The 21,017-nt window shown below is 45.3% G+C and overlaps 1 protein-coding gene across 1 annotated transcript in view; it reads left to right on the top strand.

The window, feature by feature from the left end:
* LOC120058989 (bone morphogenetic protein 7-like) overlaps nt 1–17,888 on the top strand; it is a 41,817-nt gene extending 23,929 nt beyond the window's left edge. Inside the window, exons 2-7 of the mRNA XM_039007748.1 lie at nt 6,405–6,597; nt 12,966–13,114; nt 14,749–14,955; nt 15,947–16,023; nt 16,801–16,911; nt 17,111–17,888. Coding sequence (XP_038863676.1) covers nt 6,405–6,597; nt 12,966–13,114; nt 14,749–14,955; nt 15,947–16,023; nt 16,801–16,911; nt 17,111–17,260 — 887 coding nt within the window. The 3' untranslated portion in view covers nt 17,261–17,888. The remainder of the gene's footprint in view (nt 1–6,404; nt 6,598–12,965; nt 13,115–14,748; nt 14,956–15,946; nt 16,024–16,800; nt 16,912–17,110) is intronic.
* The last annotated feature ends 3,129 nt before the right edge of the window (nt 17,889–21,017 follow it).

Raw genomic sequence — 21,017 nt, 5'->3', positions numbered from 1 at the left:
ACCACGTTCAGCTGTACAAACAATAGTACACAAGTATAAACACCATGGGACCACGCAGTCATTATACCACTCAGGAAGGAGATGCGTTCTGTCTCCTAGAGATGAACGTACTTTGGTGCGAAAAGTGCAAATCAATCCCAGAATTACAGCAAAGGACAAAATGGATACGATTACATATGGGATACGATTACATATGCATCTCTATTTATGCGTGGGAATACTTGGGAACAGACTTCCTAAATAAAAATCCAGTTGAGCTGATTTTCTGGTGATTTTACAGTATTTTATGTACAACAACAACAACAAAAAATCCTTAAAAAATTAGTATTATTTTGTTATTATTGTTTTTGTCAGAAAACTTGAGGGCCAAATAAAATCACCCATGGACTGAATTTGGCCCGTGGGCCACCTATTGGGGAACCCTGCAATAGACTAACAGGGGCAGAGGTTTGCGGTGTCTATTTGTTTACAGTAGAGCCAAACCCATTACGCTGTAGTGAAGGCCATAGTGCAGCGGATGTCATCCACTGTCTGCAGCCCTAAGATGGAAACACCCCATGCTGCTGCTGCTCTCTCCACTGTGACTCTGATGTGCTTTGGCTTAGGCCATACAAAAATATCTTTTTTATTGCCACACACCAGATAGGCGCAGTGAAATGTGTTGTTTTACAGGGTCAACCATAGTAGTACAGCGCCCCTGGAGGAAATTAGTGTTAAGTGCCTTGCTCAAGGACACATCGACAGATTCTTCAACTTGTCGGCTTGATGAGCTGAAGTGGTGGGCTTTATAACTCCTTTCATAGTGAGCTGGGAAAATTTAGTCGGGGGGAGGAGAATAGAGGAGAAGAGATGAGAAGAGAAGAGAGGAGAATAGAGGAGAGGAGGGGAGAAGAGAGGAGGGGAGGGGAGGGGAGAAGAGAGGAGGGGAGGAGAGAAAAGAGAAGAGGGGAGAAGAGGAGCAGGTGTTGGCAGCACTGAGAGCATTCCTGATATCTCTCCTGTCAGGCTCCAGTCAGTTACAGTAGTATAATGTATGTATTGTGGACACACTCAGTTTAACCTTTTAAGGATGACTCACGACCGTGGCATTATGAAAGCCCCCATTCACATGGCAGGCCTATAGCACAGGTGTGGAATGGATGGGGTGGCTGTACTGGTGGGGGGGGGGGGGGGTATGAGGGTAAGTGGATTATACCAACAAGTTCTCAAAGTTTCACTTTGAAGTTCTACGTATTATGGATGTACGTCTATTTTTGACACATTCTTTCCGAGGGGTTAAGGTTAGGGCTATGGTTTGGGGAAAGCTTAAAACAAAAATAATGAAAGAAAAACTCAACCCAAAAACTATCTTTTGGTATTTGTTTCATGAGCATTGACGATATAGCCCCAAAATGGTTTGTACGTCAGCCATCAAGTTTGCAAAATATATAACTTTCAAAACACAGAAATACAGCCAAAAGATTGTTTTTGGGTGGAATTGTCCTTTAAAGACAACTTGCTATTTCAAGTATTTTCTTGCCAGAGCGTTGTGTGCCGTGGTGCAGCGGTCACAGCAGCGCACTTTGTTCTGAGAAGTGTGCTTTGACGCCGAGCATCATGAGTTTGCGCCAGTGCTGGGCATTATATATATATTTTGGGGTGAGCGCCGAGGAAGGCATATAGGCATTCTCATGACCTTTTCAAATCGAAGTCTATTTCTAGTGAACAGCCTGGATTACACACACACACACACACACACACACACACACACACACACACACACACACACACACACACACACACACACACACACACACACACACACACACACACACACACACACACACACACACACACACACACACACACATACACACACACACACACACACACACACACACACACACACATTATACACTATGGCCTATGGAAGAGCCAGGACAATAGGAGCCTAGAAGCCAGCAGGCCCAGTAATGAGAGAGAGAGAGAGAGAGAGAGAGAGAGAGAGAGAGAGAGAGAGAGAGAGAGAGAGAGAGAGAGAGAGAGAGAGAGAGTCCCACATTCAACAGTAATTAGATCCATGTCTTTACCCTGCACTCACTTGCCCAGTCAGACAGTGCTGCCTTTGTACAACACACACACACACACACACACACACACGAACACTGTTTCTGTGTTATGTGTTCGATATGAATAACAGAGACAAAGTGATCAAGAGGTACAGTAGTGAGGGTAGATAGAGTGAGGGTAGATAGAGTGAGGGTAGATAGGGAGAATTACCATAACAGTAAAAAGAAGAATCAGAGATAAAGAGATTAAAAGAGTAGGAGACAGGAGAGAGTGAATAGAATCCAAACACTCATCAATGGGCAATGTGTTCTCCTCAGTGGATCAGCTTTTCTCACTCACATCCATAGCAGCTGGTACAGCACAAGGACAATGGCATCTGACATCTCAGTGTATGAAACTGGTGTGTGTGTGTTTCGCTCTATGTGTGTGTGTGTGTGTGTGTGTGTGTGTGTGTGTGTGTGTGTGTGTGTGTGTGTGTGTGTGTGTGTGTGTGTGTGTGTGTGTGTGTGTGTGTGTGTGTGTGCGTGCGTGCGTGCGTGCGTGCGTGCGTGCGTGCGTGCGTGCGTGCGTGCGTGCGTGCGTGCGTGCGTGCGTGCGTGCGTGCGTGGACTGGAGGCCTTGGCAGAGATGTGTCCTTGGCAGTACAGCCAAAGCTGCTCAGAGTTCAGAGGTGGTCTGTCTGAGAGAGCTGTTGAGTGGGGAGCAGGGTGATGGGTAGCTAGAAAGGGTCGGTTCGTGGGCTTAGGTCATCAGGCCCTGTCCTGATCACAACTGAAAAGAGGAGGGGAGGAGAGGGATGGGAGGGAGGAAGGAGGTAAGGGAAGAGTAAATTAGATCAGACTGGAGTTCTCTGGGATCCAACTGAGACACAAGTGACTTCCTATCGACTCAGAGACACACAGGGATGGAAAACACATGCACTGGTCATGTGGCAGACACAAAGGTGACTTTGACAACATTGACAGAGAGACATAATATTCAGAACATGTAGGCCCCATGCAAAATGAAAGATATAACCCTAAAGTTGCTAGCTCCATGTGGGGGTGGGAGAAGAGGGGGAGGCAAAGCCTGGAGATGATGACAGACAAGGCAGTGACCCCTGGGACATGCTGCTGGGACATGAGAGGTCAGGGTCAGGGGTATAGCTTCCGAGAGGAGGAGTGGAGTGAAGAGGAGTGAAGATGGGGAGATCCTCATACTTATACCTTGAGTGTGTGTGTCTGCTCGTACAGTTGAAATTCAACAAAAACGTTTGGTATCCACACCTTGTTATTGGATTTTCAACATTGCACAACAAATTATATTTTTGTAAACTTAAGTTTACAATTTTAATTGAGAAAATAAATACAAATGGCATGGACAAAATGATTGGCACCCATTGGTTGCCAAGCCTTTTGCCAAGATTACTAGCCTATTCAACTTCTCTTTCGTATCGTCTGAGATCCCCAAAGATTGGAAAGCTGCCGCGGTCATCCCCCTCTTCAATGGGTCCAAACTGTTATCGCCCTATATCCATCCTGCCCTGCCTTTCTAAAATCTTCGAAAGCCAAGTTAATAACCAGATCACCATTTCGAATCCCATCATACCTTCTCCGCTATGCAATCTGTTTTCCGAGCTGGTTATGGGTGCACCTCAAGGTCCTAAACGATATCATAACCGCCATCGATTAACAGTAATGCACAGTAATGTGCAGCCGTCTTCATCGACCTGGCCAAGGCTTTCGACTCTTTCGACTCTAACCTTGGCTTCTCAAAAGACTTCCTCGCCTGGTTCACCAACTACTTCTCAGATTGAGTTCAGTGTGTCAAATCGGAGGGCCTGTTGTCCGGACCTCTGGCAGTCTCTATGGGGATGGCACAGGGCTCAATTCTCGGGCCGACTCTCTTCTCTGTATACATCAATGATGTCGCTCTTTCTGCTGGTGATTCTCTGATCTAACTCTACGCAGACGACACCATTCTGTACACATCTGGCCCTTCTTTGGACACTGTGCTAACAAACCTCCAAACGAGTTTCAATGCCACACAACACTCCTTCCGTGCCCTCCAACTGCTTTTAAATGCTAGTAAAACTAAGTCCATGCTCTTCAACCGATTGCTGCCCGCACCATCCCGCCCGACTAGCATCACTACTCTGGACGGTTCTGACCTAGAATATGTGGACAACTACAAATACCTGGGTGTCTGGTTAGACTGTAAACTCTCCTTCCAGACTCACATTAAGCATCTCCAATCCAAAATTAAATCTAGAATTGGCTCCCTATTTCGCAACAAAGCCTCCTACACTCATGCCGCCAAACATACCGTCGTAAAACTGACTATCCTACCGATCCTTGACTTCGGCGATGTCATTTACAAATTAGCCTCCAACACTCTACTCAGCAAACTGGATGTAGTCTATCACAGTGCCATCCGTTTTATCACCAAAGCCCCATAAACTACCCACCACTGCAACCTGTATGCTCCCGTTGGCTGGCCCTCACTACATATCCGTCGCCAAACCCACTGGCTCCAGGTCATCTAAAAGTCTTTGCTAGGTAAATTCCCGCCTTTTCTCAGCTCACTGGTCACCATAGCAACACCCACCCTTATCACGCGCTCCAGTAGGTATATTTCGCTGGTCATCCCCAAAGCCAACACTTTCTTTGGCCGCCTTTCCTTCCAGTTCTCTGATGCCAATGACTGGAACGAATTGCAAAAATCTCTGAAGCTGGAGTCTTATATCTCCCTCTCTAACTTTAAGCATCAGCTGTCTGAGCAGCTTACCGATCACTGTACCTGTACACAGCCAATCCAATCTGTAAATAGCACACCCGACTACCTCATCCCCATATTATTACTTACCCTCTTGCTCTTTTGCACCCCAGTATCTCTACTTGCACATCATCATCTGCACATCTATCACTCCAGTATTAATGCTAAATTGTAATTATTTTCGCCCCTAGGGCCTATTTATTGCCTACCTCCTTACTCTTCTACATTTGCACACACTGTACATAGATTTTTCAATTTTTCTCTTCTTTTGTGTTATTGACTGTACGTTTGTTTATATGTAACTCTGTGTTGTTGTTTTTATTGCACTGCTTTGCTTAATCTCGGCCAGATCGCAGTTGTAAATGAGAACTTGTTCTCAACTGGCCTACCTGGTTGAATAAAGGTGAAATATATATTTTTTAAAGATAACTGCCAACAAATGAGGTGGGGTTGCTTTGCGGCCTCTGGTACTGGGAGCCTTGAATGTGCTCAAGGCATCATGAAATCTTCAGATTATCAGGTGTTTTGTAGTCCAATGTTTAACCCAGTGTCTAAAAACTGGGTCTCCATTGAAGGTTGTGGGTCTTCTCAGCAGGACAACGACCCCAAACACACATCCAAAATCACCAAGGAATGGCTAAGAAGAGATGCTGGACTGTTCTGGAGTGGCCAGCGAAGGGTCCAGATCTGAAACGCCCAGAATCTATGGCGAGCTCTGAAAACAGAAGTTGGTGGAGGGCATCCCTTAAATATTGAGGAATTAGAGCAGTTTGCTGCTGAAAAATGGGCCAAATTGCCAGTAGAAAGGTGCAGCAAGCTCATTGATGGCTACAATAAGCATTTGTCTGCAGCTATCTTGGCCAAAGGTTGTGTAACCAAGTACTAGCTGCCAATACATTTGTCCATGCCATTTGTCTTTATTTTCTAATTGAAAAGTGTAAACGTAAGTTTACAAAAACGTATTTGGTTGTGCAAAGTTTCAATCCGATAAAAACATGTGGTTACCTAACTTTTCATTTTTTACATTTCAACTTATTTGAGAAGAAAGGGGGAATTATTTAAGAAAAAGTGCAAGGGTGCCAATATATTTGGCCACAGCTGTATGTGTGCATGTGTGGTGTGAGTGTGTACTCCACCTCATGTGATCCAGATGAGAGGAGGAGAGGAGGAGTGGAGGGATGTTTCTCTGGGGTTCGGAGAGGAAGAGAGAGAAAAGAGTGTTGTAAAGCTGTCAGAACCACGTGCATCTCTCAATCACAGGGCTGTTGCACCAGAACCACGTGCATCTCTCAATCATAAGGCTATAGCACCAGCACCACATGCATCTCTCTAGCAGTGTAGCCCATGTGCTACATGAAGGAGACATCCATTCAGAGAACCACATGGAGAACATGGATGGATGAGTCTGTCTCACTACATCATCCAAGGTTGTATAAGGGTGAGTATGTCAGGACTCAAGACTGTGATAGACAGTCTGTCCATCTGTCTGTCTGTCTGTTCTACCTTCTGCCAGACTCGTTATAGTGTGTGTGCATTTGTGTTTGTGGTGTTCTTGTTTGTCTCATCCTGTGTGTGTGTGTGTGTGTGTGTGTGTGTTCCAGTGGAACGCGATACCGAGTTCCTACCCGTCTGGCGGCACCACCGAGAGTTCCGTTTCGACCTATCACGTATTCCCGAGGGGGAGGCGGTCACCACCGCAGAGTTCCGCATCTATAAGGGCTTCATCCACGAACGCTTTGACAATGAAACCTTCCGCATCAGTGTCTACCAGGTGCTGGAGGAACACATTGACAGGTGAGGGTGTGTATGTGTGTGTGTGGGGGTGGTGGGCTGGTTTTAGTATCCTTGTGGAGACCAGAAGTCCTCACAAGTATAGTAAAATAAGGAAAATTCGGTCCACACAAGGAAAAATACTATTTTAGACTTAGGGTTTAGGTTTAGGGTTAGGGGATAGGTTTAGTTGTAGGTTTAGGGATAGGGGTTTGAGGTTAAGGTTAGGGTTAGGGTTAACATTAGGGTTAGGGTTAGATAAAGGGTTAAGATTATGAGTTAGGGAAAATATAATTTATAGTAAAACAAACATGTGTGTCTGAACCAGAGCTCTATGACACACTGTCCCCTCTGTCAGTAGAATAACCCTGGTCTGGGAGGAATGAATGGATACATGAAGAAGAAAGGATATAATATCAGAAAGGAAAAGAGGAGAGAAAGAGAAAAACATCCCACATTAGAACAGTGGTAGTTAGTTGGACAAGGATTTAAGGGAGTAGGAGACACGGAAATGATTTTCTCTTATGTGTGTTTCTCTCTCTCTCTCGATCTATCTATCTATTTCTATGCCTCTCTTGCTCTCTCTCACTCTCTATGCCTCTCTCTCCGCCTCTCTCTCTCTGCCTCTCTCTCTCAATTCAATTCAATTTATTGGCATGGGAAACACATGTTAACATTGCCAAAGCAAGTGAAGTAGCTAATAAACAAAAGTGAAATAAACAATAAAAATTAACAGTAAACATGACACTCACAGAAGTTCCAAAAGAATGAAAACATTTCAAATGTCATATTATGTCTATATACAGTGTTGTGACGATGTGCAAATAATTAAAGTACAAAAGGGAAAATAAATAAACATAAATATGGTTTGTATTTACAATGGTGTTTGTTCTTCACAGGTTGCCCTTTCCTTGTGGCAACAGGTCACAAATCTTGCTGCTGTGATGGCACACTGTGGTATTTTAACCAATAGATATGGAAGAGTATCAAAATTGGGTTTGTTTTCAAATTCTTTGTGGATCTGTGTAATCTGAGGGAAATATGTGTCTCTAATATGGTCATACCTTTGGCAGGAGGTTAGGAAGTGCAGCTCAGTTTCCACCTCCTTTTGTTGGCAGTGTGCACATAGCCTGTCTTCTCTTGAGAGCCAGGTCTGCCTACGGTGGCCTTTCTCAATAGCAAGGCTATGCTCATTGAGTCTGTACATAGTCAAAGCTTTCCTTAAGTTTGGGTCAGTCACAGTGGTCAGGTATTCTGCCACTGTGTACTCTCTGTTTAGGGCCAAATAGCATTCTAGTTTGCTCAGTTTTTTTGTTAATTCTTTCCAATATGTCAAGTAATTATATTTTAGTTTTCTCATGATTTGGTTTGGTCTAATTGTGTTGCTGTCCCGGGGCTCTGTGGGGTCTGTTTGTGTTTGTGAACACAGTCCCAGGACCGGCTTGCTTAGGGGACTCTTCTCCAGGTTCATCTCTCTGTAGGTGATGGCTTTGTTATGGAAGTTTCGGGAATCACTTCCTTTTAGGTGGTTGTGGAATTTAACGTCTCTTTTCCTGATTTTGATAATTAGTGGGTTTCGGCCTAATTCTGCTCTGCATGCATTATTTGGTGTTTTACGTTGTAAACAGAGGATATTTTTGCAGAATTCTGCATGCAGTCTCAATTTGGTGTTTGTCCCGTTTTGTGAATTCTTGGTTGGTGAGCGGACCCCAGACAACCATAAAGGGCACTGGGTTCTATAATTGATTCAAGTATTTTTAGACAGATCCTAATTGATACATCAAATTTAATGTTCCTTTTGATGGCATAGAAGGCCTTTAATGCCTTGTCTCTCAGCTTGTTCGCAGCTTTGTGGAAGTTACCTGTGGTGCTGATGTTTAGGCCGATGTATGTATCGTCAGCGCACTCTCAAATGTTGTTTTTTGGCATCAATGTAAGCCTGCCACACACACACACACACACACACACACACTATACGATGCATTTATTAAACATAAGAATGAGTGTGAGTTTTTGTCACAACCCGGCTCGTGGGAAGTGACAGAGAGCTCTTATAGGACCAGGACACAAATAATAATATAATAATAATCAATTATTTTGCTCTTTATTTAACCATCTTACATATAAAACCTTATTTGTTCATCAAAAATGGTGAATAACTCACCAGAGGTTAATGGGAAGGGTGTGCTTGAAAGGATGCACATAACTCTGCAATGTTGGGTTGTATTGGAGGGAGTCTCAGTCTTAAATAATTTTCCACACACAGTCTGTGCCTGTATTTAGTTTTCATGCTAGTGAGGGCTGAGAATCCACTCTCACATATGTACGTGGTTGCAAAGGGTATCCGTGTCTTAACAGCGCGATTTGCCAAGGCAGGATACTCTGAGCGCAGCCCTATCCATAAATCTGGCAGTGGCTTCTGAATGAATTAAATTTTCACAGAACTGCTTGTTGCAATTTGATGAGGATCTCTTGTTCAGATATCGGTAAGTGGACTGGAGGCAGGGCATGAAAGGGATAACGAATCCAGTTGTTTGTGTTGTGTGTTTCGGGAAAGTACCTGCATAATTCCGCACCCAACTCACTCAGGTGCTTTGCTATATCACATTTGACATTGTCCGTAAACTAGAGTTAATTTGCACACAAAATATCATACAATGATGGAAAGAACTGTGTGTTGTCCTTGTTAATGCAGACAGAGAAGAGCTCCAAAAACCTCTTAAGGATCAGACCCTTTTTTTCAAATTTAGCCTAAAATGACATACCCAAATCTAACTGCCTGTAGCTCAGGAACTGAAGCAAGGATATGCATATTCTTGATACCATTTAAAAGGAAACACTTTGAAGTTTGTGGAAATGTGAAATTAATGTAGGAGAATATAACACGTTAGATCTGTTAAAAGATAATACAAAGAGAAAATCATTATTTTATTTCTTCTTTTTTTCCCACCATCTTTGAAATGCAAGAGAAAAAGGCCATTATCTGACTTAGGACTCTAGTTGCAATTTAGATTTTGGCCACTAGATGGCAGCAGTGTATGTGCAAATTGTTAGACTGATCCAATGAACCATTGCATTTCTGTTCAAAATGTTGTATCAAGTCTGCCAAAATGTGCCTAATTGGTTAATATATACATTTTCAAGTACAAACCTGTTCAATCTCTTCAAATAATAGCATAGTATGTTTTCATTGCTACTGTAAATTGGACAGTGCAGTTAGATTAACCAGAATTTAAGCTTTCTGCCCATATAAGATATGTCTTTGTCCTGGGAAATGTTCTTGTTACTTACAACGGCATGCTAATCACATTAGCGCACGTTAGCTCAACCGTCCTGAGGGTGGGACACCGATCTTGTAGATCCTTAAGAGGTTTTAATCATAGCCTCCATTTTGTCCCGCACATTGAATATAGTTGCAGAGAGTCCCTGCAATCCTAGATTCAGATCATTCAGGCGAGAAAAAACATAATCCAGATAGGCCAGTCGTATGAGAAACTCGTCATCATGCAAGTGGTCAGACAAGTGAAAATGATGGTCAGTAAAGAAAACTTTAAGCTCGTCTCTCAATTCAAAAAAGACGTGTCAATACTTTGACCCTTGATAACCAGCGCACTTCTGTATGTTGTAAAAGAGTTACATGGTCGCTGCCCATATCATTGCGTAGTGCAGAAAATACACAACAGTTCAGGGGCCTTGCTTTAACAAAGTTAACCATTTTCACTGTAGTGTCCAAAACGTCTTTCAAGCTGTCAGGCATTCCCTTGGCAGCAAAATCCTCTCAATGGATGCTGCAGTGTACCCAAGTGGCATCGGGAGTAACTGCTTGCATGCGCGTTACCACTCATCTCTGTCTCCCTGTCATGGCTTTTGCACCATCAGTACAGATACCAACACATCTTGACCACCAAAGTCCATTTGATGTCACAAAGCTGTCCAGTACTTAAAAAAAATCCTCTCTTGTTGTCCTGGTTTCCAATGAATTGCAGAAGAGGATGTCTTCCTTAATTGACCCCCTATAAACGTAATGGACATATACCAGGAGCTGTGCCAGTCCCGCCACGTCTGTTGACTCATCCAGCTGTAATACATTGAATTCACTTGCTTGTATGCGAAGCAGTAATTGTTTCAAAACATCTCCTGCCATGTCACTGATGCGCTGTGAAACAGGGTTGTTTGATGAAGGCGTTTGTCACGCCAGTGCCAGCTCTCCCTCTCTGGCGCTCGAGGGTGCCAGGCTGCTCTTCATTACGCACACCTGTTACCATCATTACGCACAGCAGCGCTCATTGGACCCGCCTGGACTCCTTCATGTTGTTGATTGCCTGTCTATAATTGTCTGCTCCCCCATTTGTTCCCTGTGTCAGCATTGATGGCGTTATTTCGTCCCCTGTCCAGATGCTGTTCCTGTCCTGCTTCATTTCTGTTGTTTAATAAATGTTCTCTCTGTACCTGCTTCCTGCCTCCAGCGTCGATCCTTACAGCATTGTCTGTATAGTTTTTTTTGGCCTTTTCCCCCAGCATTGTCGCAGCCATATCCACGGCAGCAGGTATAATTAAGTCCTCCACAATAGTATGGGGCTTGCCTGTCCTAGCAACTCGGTAGCGCACCATGTAAGATGCTTTTAGCCCCTTCTTATTAATGGAATTTGTTGCTTTTATACATGTCTTACTACACGAAAGTCGTCTTAATTCTCGCTCCAAAAACTCCAGCGGCTTATTTTTCAAATTGTCATGTTTTGTTTCTAAATATCTGCGCAAGAGTGAAGGTTTCATTGAGTTGTGAGATAGTACTTTTGCACATATAACACACTGTGGCTGAGGAAAGACACTACTCCCAATATAAGGGAACCCCAAATCAATGTAGTTCTCATCATATTTGCGCTTCTTCGATGGTTCAACGCCCCTGTCGGTGCTTTCCCGGGTAAGGGGGCAGTAGTTCTTCGGCTGCATCAGATTTACAACTGTCAGTGTCCATGCTAGCTGGGCTAACAACATGATGCTGACATTGGATGTGCTCGTGGAAGCTGAACAACTTGTGTCGTTGACAGGTGCAGGTATAGTACTGCTGGTAGTACTTCCCCAGTTTGGGAATAGCTGCTCTCGCCAATTCGTTTATATATATATTTTGAAGAGGGTGTGGCTTAAGCTGCATCCCTGTCTCACCCCACAGCCCTGTGGAAAGAAATATGTGTGTTTTTAGCCAATTTTAACCACACACTTGTTGTTTGAGTACATGGATTTGATAATGTTGTATGTTTTTCCCCCAACACCACTTTCCATCAATTTGTATAACAGACCATCATGCCAATTTGAGATGAAAGCTTTTTTGAAAGCAACAAAGCATGAGAAGACTTTGCCTTTGTTTTGGTTTGTTTGTTTGTCAATTAGGGTGTGCAGGCTGAATACGTGGTCTGTCGTACTGTAATTTGGTAAAAAGCCAATTTGACATTTGCTCAGTACATTGTTTTCTCTGAGGAAATGTACGAGTCTCTCTCTCTCTCTCTCTCTCTCTCTCTCTCTCTCTCTCTCTCTCTCTCTCTCTCTCTCTCTCTCTCTCTCTCTCTGCCTCTCTTACTTTGCCTCTCTCTCTCTCTCTCTCTCTCTCTTACTCTCTCGCTCTCCCTTGTTCTCGGTTTCTTTCTCTGTCTCGCTCGCTCTCTCTTTCTTGCTCTCTCTTTCGCTCTCCCTGTCTCTCTCTGCCTCTCTCTATTTCTCTCTGCCTCTCTCTCTCTCTCTCTCTCTGCCTCTCTTTCTTTGCCTCTCTCTCTCTCTCTCTCTCTTACTCTCTTGCTCTCCCTTGTTCTCGGTTTCTTTCTCTGTCTCGCTCGCTCTCTCTTTCTTGCTCTCTCTTTCTCTCTCCCTGTCTCTCTCTGCCTCTCTCTCTCTCCCTCACTCTCTGTTTCTTTCACTGCCTCTCTCTCTCTGCCTCTCTCTCTTTCTCTCTGCCTCTCTCTCTCTCTCCCTCGTTCTCTGTTTCTTTCACTGCCTCTCTCTCTCTCTCTCTCTTTCTCTCTGCCTCTCTCTCTCTCTCCCTCATTCTCTGTTTCTTTCTCTGCCTCTCCCTCTCTCTGGCGCTCCCCCTTAATTCCAGTGTGTGATGGACAGTGTTCAGTATGCAGTCGTTTATAAAGCCATTATTGTCAATTAAGGAAATGAAGTGTTCCCCTGGGCCTCACCATCTGGACCCCTCCCTCCCTCTCTTTCTCCCTCTCTTTCTCTATCGCCCTGATCGCTCGTCTCCTCAGTTCCATGCTTCACTCGCTTAACCTCACACAATCATACGTCCTTTCTAAGTATGCAGGCTTGTGTGTGAGTGTGTGCCTTTGTCTGTGTGTTTGCCTGTGTGATTGTCTGTGTGTTTTTACTCATGCGTGTGTGTGTTTCTCCTCCAGGGAGTCAGACCTGTTTCTGTTGGACTCGAGGGTCATCTGGGCGGCTGAGGACGGCTGGCTGGTGTTTGACTTGACAGTGACCAGTAACCAATGGGTCTTGAACCCTGGACACAACCTGGGCCTGCAGCTGGCTCTGGAGAGCACTGACGGTGAGTAGAGTGTCTTAGAAGCAGGTCCAGCACCCAGAGGGAGCTCTCTAAATCACAACAACTGTATGAGGGTTCAAACCCAATAGGCACATGGGCCCATAGCGTCTGAGTACTGATCTAGGATCAGGTCCCCCAAAAATATGTTGCATGAAGCTTACTACATTATTCAATGTTTTTTTTTTTATTATTTTCACTGCGTCAGGGATAGGGTTCCCGAAACGTCTGTGTACGCTATCCCTGAAGCAGTGCAAATTATTCAAAACGTTGAATAATGAAGTAAGCCTCATGCGACATCTTTTTGTGTGTGAACCCGTTACACCTCTCTGTTTGTCTGGATTCATTTAAGGACACGGGACCGGATGAACAGTATGACCTCAGTGCATACCAATGTCACATGCTCTACCAGCACACAGCACAGAAACAGAACACATCGATAGAGAATACAGGCCTTCGTGATTTAACATCATTCACTCTACCCTCATCGTCATTACGACCCATTCAGAAGAGATTAAAAACAAACAACATGCAGAGTGGATATATTGCGACTGAGGACATATCAGGATGCCGCTCGTCGACATACGACAACAGCAACAGCAGCATCAACAGTAGCACAGCATGACAGTGTTTCTGGGGAGACTGCTATCTCAGTGATGATAGCAGGATGTTAGGTTGAGAAAAACAGACACAGTCTCATGTTAGGGACTGTGTGTGCGTATGTCTTTGTGTGTGTGATGGGAGGGAGTATGGGCAGGCGGGTGCTGACAGGCGCGTGGGATGTCCTGTTGCCGTGGGCTGCTGGCAACCTGAGTTTACCTCGGCACCATCATCACAGGCACATTCCTCTGAGTGAACATCACACACACACACACACACACACACACACACACACACACACACACACACACACACACACACACACACACACACACACACACACACACACACACACACACACACACACACACACACACACACACACACACACACACACACACACACACACACACACACACACACACCCTAGACACAGTCAGATCCATTGGGAGAGTGTTTCTCTTTGATGTGTGGTACTACTTTGGTTCTTGACGTTTCCAAGGTCTAAACTAGGAGTGAACGAGAGAGAGAGAGAGAGAGAGAGAGAGAGAGAGAGAGAGAGAGAGAGAGAGAGAGAGAGAGAGAGAGAGAGAAAGAGAGAGAGAATTTAGGAAGGAATTTAGGGAGGAAAACCTCATATTTAGGAAAACATCCATTTTAGGATTACACAGACAGAAGAAATGGTTCTCATTAGAGACTGAGTGGACCACACACACTTTAGATACACAGTCACACACACATAGTCACACACACATAGTCACACATAGTCACACATAGTCACACATAGTCACACATAGTCACACACACACACACACACACACACACACACACACACACACACACACACACACACACACACACACACACACACACACACACACACACACACACACATGATACATGTAAACATTTCATTGGACGTGTAAACCATGTGTATCCTGTACATACGACTAATACTACTTCAAACGTGAAACACACACACACACACACACTCACAGGCAATGTCTCTGACCCTCTGTCCACTGTGTCTCTCCCTGCAGGTGTGAGTGTGAACCCGCGGTTGGCAGGGCTGATCGGCCGCAGTGGTCCTCAGAATAAACAGCCCTTCATGGTGGCCTTCTTCAAAGCCACCGAGGTGCACCTGCGCAGCATCCGCTCAGCAACAGGGGGCGCCAAACAACGCAACCCCAACCGCTCCAAAGGGGCCAACAAGGGCCAGGAGGCACTCCGAGTGGCCAACATTGCAGGTAGGGACTGGGGGATGAGGGGTAAGGGAAGCTTAGGGAATGCAGTGAAATGCCATTGTGATATGTTGGTCGATTCTGGTGTAGTGATGGCTGGCTCCAGGTGAAATGAGAGACAGATGGAGGCCAGAGCTATTGCTGTCTAATACAGCCTCCTTACCAGAATTCTCCACATATCTCCAAGGGCCAACAAACACGCACACACGCACACACATACACACACAACTCACACACACACACACACACGCGCGCACGCACACACATAAACACACACACAACTCACACACGTTTCCCCCCTCCAAACCACTCCGAGAATGCCTTTTTTTTTAACCTCCCGTGACAGAGTGTACATAGTTCATAGGGGCCTTACGGTGTGAGGTGTGAGAGCGCTGTGTTTATGCAGAGCTCTGAAACGTTACACCATAATGCCTGGGCTTCAAATAGCTGGCGTGTTTATTTACACGAGCCGTACGGAGTGGACAGACAGGGCCAAGAACCCGACATGAAGCGAAGGCAGGACCCGCGTTTGTGGCAGAGTACATCTGCACTGTGTGTGAGGGGGGGGGGGGGGGGGGGGGGCTGGACCAGCCCAGCACACATGGGCCAAATGGGCCTGTTTGGAAGTCTCTTTTTAAGAGTTGATGAGAACCAGTCGTTCATGATCATTCCCAACCCGAACATCTGGGACAAACGTATGTTCAACAGAACAGGGTTACCAGAGGGAGGGAGGGACGGAGGGAGAGAATGGAAAAGAGAGGGGAAAGAACGGAGTGGTGAAAGAGATGGGTGCAGGCTCTTTTGTCCCCTCTCCCATGTGTGCTATGCCGCGGAAGCCGCAAAGGATACAGAAGGCACAGGGTCAAGGTCCCTAAACCTTGAAGGTTTAAGCCTATAAAACATAGACTGATTCCGTGTAGAGTAAGGTTCTATGTTTCCGTGCAATAACGTTGACCATGTTTACACCCCTCTTTCTCTCTCTCCACCCCCCCCCCAGAGAACAGCAGTGCTGATCAGAAGCAGGCGTGTAAGAAACACGAGCTCTACGTCAGCTTCAGGGATCTGGGGTGGCAGGTACCGAGGGCACCCCACACATTCCTCTATTTCTCCCCCTTCGCTTCCTCTCCTTTTCTTTCACCCCCCCTCCCTCACTATCTCTCCTTTTCTTTCATCCCCCCTCCCTCACTATCTCTCCTTTTCTTTCATCCCCCCTCCCTCACTATCTCTCCTTTTCTTTCATCCCCCCCTCCCCCACTATCTCTCCTTTTCTTTCATCCCCCCCCTCCCTCACTATCTCTCCTTTTCTTTCATCCCCCCCCTCCCTCACTATCTCTCCTTTTCTTTCACCCCCCCTCCCTCACTATCTCTCCTTTTCTTTCACCCCCCCTCCCTCACTATCTCTCCTTTTCTTCTCACTCTCTTGCCTTTATCTCTTTCTCACTACTATTTTTCTCCCTGTCCTCCCTAATGTCTTTTCTTAGCAGAGACCTAAATCCAACGTGATTTACAGGGCTCAATGTTGTCCATGATGTCCACTTCAACAGCTGGGTAAACAGTAGGGTATGCTAAGGAGAGGTGCATACTTATTGCCTTACTAAGGCTCCACAGTAAAAAAAAATGCACAGTTAGTTCAGAGTTTAGAACCAGGAAGCTTGTTGTTACTACCACCATGACTACCGTGGAATGTATCGCATGCTGATTACACACTCACATGGAGGATAACAGTGTGCCTCTCTTTCTCTCTTTATCTGCCGTCTCTCTCTTTTTCTCCCTTTATTTCCCTGCCCTCTCTCTCTCTCTCTCTCTCTCTCTCTCTCTCTCTCTCTCTCCCTCCCTCCCTCCCTCTCTCAGGACTGGATCATAGCTCCAGAAGGCTATGCAGCGTACTACTGTGAGGGAGAGTGCGCATTCCCTCTCAACTCCTATATGAACGCCACAAACCATGCCATCGTGCAGACACTAGTGAGCAGCTAAGAACAATCGTTACTTTCTATTATCATTTGTGTCATTCATGCGGTCAATGTACCAGAGAGCATCCACACAAAGACAAATGCATTGACGTGCTATCATATCTTCATTGAGTTCTTTTCACTTGATGTTGTCTCCCTCACTCCAACCCCCACCTTTCTACTCCCCATCCGTGTCCCCCCTCCCTGTGCAGGTCCACCTAATAAACCCCGACACCATTCCTAAGCCCTGCTGTGCCCCCACCCAGCTCCACGCCATCTCGGTGCTCTACTTTGACGACAGCTCCAACGTCATCCTCAAGAAGTACCGCAACATGGTGGTCAGAGCCTGTGGCTGCCATTAGACTGCAGCCAACCTCTCAACACACACACACACACACACTCACGCATACATCTAAATATCCCTCAACGCAGGTCACTTTCATCGAGACTCGAGACTTTCTTCCCCAGATTCACCTGAATGGACACATGAACGGACTACATTTCCCAGAGTGCCTTGCTGAGCTCCTGGACGGGAACTACATGAGGACCGGGCAGACAATCATGCTTATTGAGTTCAACCTGGAACACACACACATACTTCCTGTGCTTTCTACTGTGTATGAGACATTTTAAACAGTGATTGTATAGTAATACACAGTCAACAATCTTTTGTTCATTTAAATGTGTTTTATTGTATTTCACTCTGTTTTTCTAGATATTTTTGATTGTTTTTTTATGACTGAAAGGCTATAGGAACTGTGGATGCTCTATGGCCTCTTCATGGACAATACTGTGTAAATATTTTTTTAAACAAAGAGAAGTGTATTTATTTCCTGGTCTTGGGCATGTTAAGGGTTTTTCTCCTGTGTCTACATGCACATGTACTGTATTTTATGCAGCTCTTTACCTTGGGTCCCACTCATCATACAGTACAGCACAAAGACACCTCTCTCTCTCTCTCTCTCTCGCTCTTTTCTCTCCCCTCTCTCTCTCTCGCACTCTCTCTCTCTCGCTCTTTTCTCTCCCCTCTCTCTCGCACTCTCTCTCTCTCTCCTCTCTCTCTCTCGCTCTCTCTCCTCTCTCTCTCTCTCTCTCTCTCTCTCTCTCTCTCCCTTTCTCTCTCTCCCCACCCTCTCTCTCTCTCTCTCTCCTCTCTCTTTCTCTCTCTCTCTCCCTTTCTCTCTCTCCCCACCCTCTCTCTCTCTCCCCCCCCTCTCTCTCTCTCGCTCTCTCTCTCTCCCTTTCTCTCCCCACCCTCTCTCTCTATCTTCCTCTCTCTCTCGCTCGCTCTCTCTCTCTCACTCTCTCTCTCTCTCTCTCTCTCTCTCTCTCTCTCTCTCTCTCTCTCTCTCTCTCTCTCTCTTCCTCCTCTGTTTCTCACCATGCTAGCTCTGAGATGTGTTTTTCCTGCACAGTAACAGTGCTAAATCTATCATCAGTATGGACCTATCACTACAGTCCTGTCATGGGAAATAACTCTGTTCCTCTCCTTATTCCAAACATTGTCTTAAAGACATGTTCTGATGTCATACGCACACTAGTGTATTGGACTCAGATAATGCTCTCTTTATAAACTAGGCTTTGACTTGAATGTTTTATTACAATAATAAGCAATAATACAGAGAGTGTTTCAGAAAAACAAAAGGAAGAGAAAGATTGGGGAACGAAAGAGAGAGAAATTGTGTCTAGGGTGTGTGTGTGTGTGTGTGTGTGTGTGTGTGTGTGTGTGTGTGTGTGTGTGTGTGTGTGTGTGTGTGTGTGTGTGTGTGTGTGTGTGTGTGTGTGTGTGTGTGTGTGTGTGTGTGTGTGTGTGTGCGTGCGTGCGTGCGTGTGTACCATTACCTTGAGCACCACGAGTCTGTTGTGTGTCAGGTGGTTTTAGGATGGTCTGTCGTTTTATCCTCTGCTGTAAAGGCTGATGTCTATCTCTTCCTTATTTAAGAGGACTATTTATTGAGAGCTGAGGCTGGTACTCTCTGCCAACGCAGCATCTTGTTCACTCACAACAGTCTTTGTTTTACTGCAAAACTGGTTTAATAAAATCGGAGGAAGCATCACTGACTGTCTGGTAGTGGATTTCTACCACCTCTCCCTCCATTCCCCTATTTCCTCAGCTCTGGATTTTTCCTCTCTTCTCTTTCCTTTCCCCTCTTTGCTTTCTCCTCGTTCTCGTCTTTCCCATCCCCTCTCACTCATTGCCCCTTTCCTCTCTTTCCTCTCTCCTCTTTCCTCTCTCCTCTTCCCCCATTGCCTCTTTTTTCTCCCCTCTGTCTTCTCCAGCATCCTGTTTATTACATGGCCTGGCTTGGATTAGTGCTCCTCGCCATTCGCAGACTTCTTAATGCAGCCCAACTTAGCCTGTGTGTATGGGTGTGCGTGTTTCACGCCCAAGAGTCTGGAGAACAGGGCAATGTTTCAGCCTCCTCCAGGTCAAAACTTTTACACACAGCAATCTGTAACGACCTGGAGACACATTGGGACCAATTCCATTTAAATGAAGTTACTGAGTTAGAATGGAACCAGCCCCAGTGTTTGCCAGACCACAGGTGTTAGGGGTCGATAGAGTGTGATAATATGGCTCTCAATCCTCTGCACCCAGACGCTTTACACCCCCTACTCCCACCCTCTGCCTCCCCCAGCACTGCCCCCTGCCCCCAAACTTGACCCTGAACACTGCCTGTCTTTAGCCCTCACCAACCCTCCATCCTCGAGACCTGACCTCCGGCAGCACTGCCAAGCACCAACCCCCTGTAGAAATGACTGAGTGAGCTCTATGGCCCACCCATCCATCACCACCTCTCTCTCTGACTTCCTCCTGGTGTCACATTGTTTTATGTCCCCGCAGGCACCACGGTTACCTCATCAGACTGATGAAGAAAAGGAACAGTTCTGTTTATTTGCTCCACCCCCCCCCCCCCCCCCCCCCAGAGTCTGACACTTGGTGACCCCATACATATACACACTCACAATGATGCCGCAGACACATACACACACATGCTCCTCTACTTCTGAGCTACTCTGAGCTGGACATAGGGAAAGGGAGACCTGCCCTCTGGTGGTGAAGATCGTGTGTGTGTGTTTGTGTGTAATATGAGCTCAACGGTCCTTGTTCTTGTACTTTCGGGAGGCCAGACATTCACAATGACATTGGCCGCGTCCAAATACCCCTACTTGCGATCTAAATAGCAGGCATTTTGGGAATACAAAAATATAACATTTTACAGTATGTGACATTTAGAAAATGTAGTATTTTCAACTAGTATAATTTGCTGCACATTTCTGAGGAAGAGAATCAATCGTCTTTCCAGACTCCCGTGCGTTTGACAACAGTTGATGATCAGGGAAGGCACTGTACCAAAATGAACTAATGGTGGGAACCAACGCAACTGCGCATTAGATTACGCGTTCTCAGTATGGACGAGCCTAGTATGTTCAAATGTGTTCCTTTCTGCACTCGTTTGTACTTAAGAGTACGTTATAAATAGTGTGTAGTACGATTAGTACACAGGATGCAGTTTAAGTAAATAGCAGGCAAGCCAGATTTCAGACGAGACCAACTGACTCTACTTCGTCCAGTTGGTCTGAATGAAAGTAATGCGTCTTCTTTTTCATTGCTGGTATTAAAAGGAGCACGAGGCGGAGAGACTTTAGATAACAATCCTCTTAATTCACACTTTCACTTTCACATGGAATTTGTGTTATCAGCTTTCAGTGTGTGGGCAAGTTAGATCTTAGCCAGTCAGAAGCCATTATACTGTGTGTGTGTGTGTGTGTGTTTACCTTTAAAAGTGTTGTTCTATTTATTTTTTTTAAACAAAATGCTAAATATACTGTAGAAACACAACGATTCACATAAAGGTGAGATAGCCTCCTAAGAGAGCCTAAGGAATGTGAATACCTCCTAAGAGAGCCTAAGGAATGTGAATACTGAGACAGTCAAAGACAAAAGAGTAAAGGGCCATTTTAATGTCGCTGGAATGCACTCCGTATCTATTTGTCAACAAGAATGAATTCACTGTAGATCAAATCAAATATATATTCTACGTGTTAATTTGTTGTGATTTTGTCTGATTGTATTTCTTTGCATCAGAGGCTAAATGAATCCTCATTGTTACCGCT

Source organism: Salvelinus namaycush, chromosome 14 (assembly GCF_016432855.1).
Source record: "Salvelinus namaycush isolate Seneca chromosome 14, SaNama_1.0, whole genome shotgun sequence".
NCBI classification, from domain to species: Eukaryota; Metazoa; Chordata; class Actinopteri; order Salmoniformes; family Salmonidae; genus Salvelinus; species Salvelinus namaycush.
The sequence above is the reverse complement of the archived record's forward strand: the minus strand, read 5'-3'. Positions and strand labels throughout refer to the sequence as shown.